Below are 6000 nucleotides of genomic sequence, written 5' to 3' on the forward strand. Positions count from 1 at the left end.
CAACAGCGTTGCCACGGTCACGATTGCAAAGTGAGCCACAGTCACGTGATCGCATTTTCCGACGTCTCGTCAGCTTCCCACAAACAAAGTCAATGGGGAAGCCAGCAGAAAGTCAGAAGTCACAGCCACGTGAGATTCTAGCTTAACGACCCGTACAGTCCTCACTTAACAACAGCAACCAGGACTGCCAGAGCTGCCATCGCTAAGCAACATGGTCATGTGACATCGCGCTTTACAACCACATTGCTTAGTGATGGCAATTCCAGTCCCAATTGCCGTCATAACCCAAGGACCACCTATATTATTTTGTTCTAGGAGGGGACCTTGGAAGTGACAGCTTTTATCCCCATTTGCAGAGCATGAAAGGACTCAAAAGTGGCCATCCTTCAACCAAGACAGCAATTACTGTATGCTGACTTTACTCTTTACAGCCACTGTGAAAATCAACAACCAACTCCAATTAACTAAAGTCTGCATATTTACCATATGAAAATAAAACATTTTTAAGGGATAAATCCTAATGAACAAAATAAGATACACTTTTGAGTTCTAAAAACACAAAACCTCATTCTCATGTTTAAGTCATGGAAAAGAAATATGGCACCGTATGAGTTAGCGTAAGGAAGATCCAGTCTCAAATCTCCACACATACAGTTTTCAAGCTTAACGTAGCCCAATCCTATGCATATTTACCCTAAAATCATCCAAATTTGTCTGGAGGTTTTAGGATTAAAATCTTAGAGAACACATGTGCTCAGCAGTGTATCCTCCCACGTTCTAGGAAGTTGACTCTTGGAAAGTGCCCAAGAGACTGCAGCTGTAGACAGCTTGGTCCAATCCACCCCTCTCAGCCTATTTCCCTCGCAGGCTCGTTGCGAGCCCAACACGATGAAGCAGCATGGCCTTAAGTACTTCAGAGACAGGTACGATTAGAACAGAAGAATAAAATCCCTCCGGCTTCAAAGATCTCATCCCATCGTTTATCCCAAGAGTTTGAGAACATACAGTGGTTCTCTCTCTCGTTGCAACAATAACATGAACAGCCTTCTGACAACTTCAACCTCCCACCTGTGGGGAGAAAGATGCAGGAAGCACCAGCCACACAATCGCTCCAGAAAATGAGCCCCACGGAGCCCCTGCAGCACTGCACAGAACACAACTGAGAGCCGGACAATGCCAGCCGCCACTGGCGCCAAGGGCTCCATCGCTGCTCCGGCAAGGCTGCCTGGGTGATACCCTGGGGGCGGTCCACAGAAAAGTTGGTTTTCTGCTTTTTCTTTATTGTTTTATTTTCAGTGTGTTCTCAATCACCGCTTAACTCTCTTTCAAAGGAGCAATGGGTACAGTAGGGCACTGGGCACTCTGCTTCTGCTTGATGTAGCTGAAACAACAAACTTTGTTACACCCCTCAAAGTGTTAAGTACCTCTTTACTAATAATCATTAGTAATAAACCTTTTCATATATTTGACTAATTGTATTAGCATAAACATTGTTAATATTGTAATATGAATATTATTAATGGCAAGATTTAGACAACGTGAATTCATAATATTTTTGCAATATTAGTGGCCGTAGTCATAAACACGTTAGCCCAGCTAAAAGCAGCAATCGCGTATTCAAAATATTTTACAGGGATTGTATCCTAGCAACTGTTACAACAAACCTGCAAAGGAGGCCAGTTACCTGCCCGGCCCCCCAGGGCTGAGGTCCCCTTCCCTGAGACTTTCTGCGAGAACCATCTGAACCAACACGTGGACTCTGGGCCTAGCCTTGGAAGTAAAAACCAGAGGAGGTGGCGAGCGTCGAGGACGAAGAGAAGTACGATCCCGGGCGACAAAGAACACAAAATGTAAGACTGTACCGCCTGCAGGACCGGTGGCAACTAGCTTTGCCAAAGCCCGCCCTGAGGAAAGGACTGGTGCAAGTCCCACACCCCAGCCCGCCCCCCGCCTTGAGAAATAGGGATGGGCGCACACAATACCCCCCAAGCGGCCCCCCAAGTGCTCATCTGTCCTTCTACACAACTAATTACCTTTGTGTACAGCGTCCCCTTGTCAATCAGACCACACCAGTCCCCATCTTTGGATCTCCTTGGCTACAGCCATTAGGAGCAGCCAAGCCAGAGGCAAACTCCGAACGACCAGCCTTGCCTTCCTTGCCTCTTCCCTTCTCCTCCCTCAGAGAGATTTAAAAAGATAGACAATAAAGTAGCTGATCACGTGACCTATAATTTTATTTTAAATGGAAATGGTTGGACATTTGAGACCTGCTTTCTTATCATTATAAAATTACTTTGACTCTGTAGTCCATCCAGAAAATCTATGAGAGTCAACCACCCGAAGCCTGCTCAGTCCAGTTTAATACAGTAAACATATCAACTGTTAATCTGTGACCAGCTAAATTTAATTGCAACCTCTTATCATTAACATTCTTAAAGTATCAGCCTCTTTTCTGGCACAGAAATTCTGCAGAAAATATTATTCCTAACTTCTACAAAAATTAAAGCTATCTGAGCTGTTTGGAAAATTGCTTGTTTTATTATCGTTCCAGAATCTTCCAAAAAATCCAAACACTCCCCTCCCACTTTGATGGGGGAGGAAGGAAATGGGGTTGGTAGAGATGGAATCTCTAATTGCACCCCTCCCCCCACTCCCTTGTGAATAACATCCCCTGAATTTTCAATTCAATATTCAGTTGCAGTTTAGATGACAATTAAATACAGTTAACAAGCCAACTTCCCCCCCCAGGGAATTTTTTTTTTGAAATTCTGAATTTTTTTAAAAAAAAATTCAGCTTAGAAAAAGTTTTAAATTTTCAAAACATTTTTTTTTCTGAACTGAGGTTCTTGGAATGGGGGAAAGGATTTTAAGCTGCAGAAATCGGTTCTGTTCCAACACAGAAATGTCCTTTTCAGATTCACTGCTGCAGCTGTGGAGTCGGCCATCTTGATATTTTGTTCCCATTTTAAAGTGGAGACTCTGCAAGATTTGCTCTTTCCTTTCCTTTTTTCCCTTCAAATTCAGTGTTGCTGTTTTTCTGACCCTTTTGCCTCAGATGCAGAAGCTGCACATCGCTTTCCACAGAGATTTAAGTAGAAAATTCTGTGAATTAGTTACTCAGTCTTTTTAAAATGCAAATCAAAACAGAAAAGGAAGAAGAGACAGAAACAACGACCAAAACTCAAAAGGCAATTTTGCTACCCACAAACCCATGTGAGAAATTCAAAGGCATCATGCTAGCTACACACTAATCAGCAGTTGTTAGAAAGATTTTCAGTTTAGTTATAAAGCAAAAAAGGATTTTTTAAAAATTTCTTAAGAAAGCATGATTTAATTTTGCAATTTTTTTGTTATTTTTTAAAATCTGCAACTTCACATCTGCAGTTTCCCCAACTAATGGCATTTTGCATACACTATTAGCCTAATGGTGCCTTTTCTACATAAAGTGTTACACTGAACTATCAAAATTTTCTACCTAGAGTTATTATAGGGTGGAGGCAAAACACCGACAATCCCTCCCCAGTTCTATATGGATGGTAAATTAAATGCTAGAATCATTGTCTTAATTGTGCCAACAACATAAAGCTTTCAGAAAATATATGTCTTTTCGGAACAAAAGGCTCCTCTGTAATCTTAACTTGAGCTTCTCTGACGTTGCAGGATTGGCTCATGTTTAAAAACAAAGCTCTTTCAAATCAGATTTGAATAAAACTTAAAAGTCATCCCCCACGAAAAAAAAATTGGGGTGTGTCCACAAAAATTTTCATATAATGCACACATTTATTTAAAAATCGTTAAGATTAAGTTTTACTTCATGAGAAAATAAATCCAATAGTAGTTAACCGTGAAATCAGTTCAAATTTGCAATAAGTACAATTCTTAATTGCTCTGCAACAATTCTTCCACCTTCTCCAAAACTGGTTTCTTTCAAATTGCTCTTTTTCTCCTTCATTTTGTTTCCTGGTATCTCCTGTAAAACACCTTATTTTTCACTTAAAAAGATGGGGGAGGGAAACGTCGATTTCACCAAATTCAAGTTTAATTTGCATATTAAAGACTCCCGTTTAAAACAAAAATTTGCTGACAACCAAGAGAAGGCGGCGATGCTCTGCTGCTTCCAGCATTTCTCAGATTAAGAAAATTCCAGAAAGAACGAAAGAATATCTCAAAAACAAACCAACGATTTAAACTTTCCCTTCGAAAACAACAAAAAGAAAAAAATATTTCTCTTTTTTTCAATTTTAATTTCTTTTTTTTTCTATTTATGGAATAGTCTCCTCTAGGTGGCGTCGTTTTAATAAGAGAAAACTCGTTTGGAGAAAATTGGGGGGAAAAAGACACACACGCACACGCACACGCACACGCACACACCGGGAGCAGGCGAGAAAACCCTCCGGCCCTCGAGGAGACGGGGCCGGGGCCGGGGCCGGGGCGGGGGCGCGAAGCCGCACGCCGGGCCGGGGAGCGGAGGGGCCGAGCGGGGGCCGGGGAAGCGGGCTCGGCCGGGAGCCCAGGCTAGGCAGGGCGATGCGCCGCGGCCGAGCCGACATGGCTGCTCCGAAGCCCGAGCCGAGAGACGGGACGCGCGGCGGCCGAGCGCCCCGCGGACGGGGCTGCAACCGGCGCGCCCGGGGGCCGCGCTTACCTGCGCCGCGGCGGCGCCTCCTGCGCCCTCGTTGTCTTCCGGGGGAGAAGAGGCGGCGGCGGCGGCGGCGGCGGCGGCTCCCTCCCCCCCGCCGCCGCCGCCGCCGCCGCCGCCCGCCGCTCCGGAGCCGCCCGGCTCCTTCATGGGGCTGGGCTGGCGGGAGAGGGGCGGCAGACGCAGCTCCTCCCGGGCCGGGCCGCCGCTCCCGCCGCCCAAGCCGCTCCTGCCGCTGCCGCCGCTGGTGCTGCTGCAGCTGCGCGGCGCACAATGCGGAGCGCCCGCCGCCGCCGCCGCCGCCGGAGCCACCTCCCTCGCCGCAGCACGGGTGGGCGGCTCGGGCTCCTCCGCCCCCTGGGAGGACATGGGCCGCGCCAGCCGCTCCCAGGCCGCGCTCAGCGGGGCCGGGCCGGGCTCGGCCGGAGCGGAGCGCGCGCCGCGGTCGGCGCAGACACGAGCGCCGCCATCGCTGGAGCAGCCGGGGGCGGAGGCACCGACGGAAGGGCGGGGGGAGGCGGCGGCGGCGGCGGCGGCGAGCACTCGGCCGAGCCCGCCGGCCCGCACGCCGCGCCGCGCTGCGCTGCGCCCAGGGCGCGCCGCCTCCTGCGCGCCGCCGACTCGGCCCGGCCCGGCCCGGCCCGGCCCGGCCCGGCCTCCCTCCGCCCGCCTTCGCCACGCGTTATTGTTGTGGTTACTCCTCCGGCGCGCACCGAGGCGCCTCTGCTCGGGAGGAAGCGCCCGGGGCGCGGGAGCCGGCGCAGGGCGGGCTCATTCCGGCTGCGAGCACAGGCGGGCCGCGGGATGCTCGCCTCCCGGGAGCCCCGGGCGGCCGTGCACCTGCCGCGGGGCCCCCTTGCGCGGACGGAGCGGCCTGGCGGGGCAGCGCGGCGTTCCCGAAGGGGTCCCCCTTCGCCAGGAGGCTCCTCCACCTCTCATGTTTGCAGCTGGAGCGCACCCCCTACGCTACGCCCGCCGCTGCACTGGCAGAATGACTTCTCCGGGGAACGCAGGAAGCCAGCCCGCTCGCCCGCCCTGCTCGGGCCGCCATCGGCGCTGAAGGAGCTGCCCGCGAGGGCAGGGCAGGGCAGGGCAGGGCAGGGCAGGGCAGCCAAGTCGCCACCCGACCGGCGTGGCGCTCCCCAAAGGGATAATCAAAACCAAGGGGGCAACCCACCGCCTTTCCAGCCCTCTTCTCTGAGCTGAGCTCCGCCCTGGGCGCCTCCTGGGTAGCTCCCTTGGCAGTGCTGGGCAGCCCTGCACACAACAAGCGAGAGGGCCAGGCCGCCCCCTCAAGCAGACTCTAAAGCCCACAGCCGTCCCCACAGAGGTAAGTGAAGCAGTTCCGGCTTGAGGGCCTG

The 6000-nt window shown here is 51.0% G+C and overlaps 1 protein-coding gene across 1 annotated transcript in view; it reads right to left on the reverse strand.

Moving 5' to 3' along the window:
• ZNF618 (zinc finger protein 618) overlaps positions 1 to 5194 on the reverse strand; it is a 65641-nt gene extending 60447 nt beyond the window's left edge. The window contains exon 1 of the mRNA XM_088146755.1: positions 4646 to 5194. Within this exon, the coding sequence (XP_088002881.1) occupies positions 4646 to 5008 (363 nt within the window). The 5' untranslated portion in view covers positions 5009 to 5194. The remainder of the gene's footprint in view (positions 1 to 4645) is intronic.
• Between the last annotated feature and the right edge of the window lie 806 nt (positions 5195 to 6000).

The sequence above is a fragment of the Python bivittatus genome, unplaced genomic scaffold, assembly GCF_059951505.1.
Source record: "Python bivittatus isolate LINGU-HERP-01145 unplaced genomic scaffold, Pbiv_v1 ctg000160_np1212, whole genome shotgun sequence".
NCBI lineage: Eukaryota > Metazoa > Chordata > Lepidosauria > Squamata > Pythonidae > Python > Python bivittatus.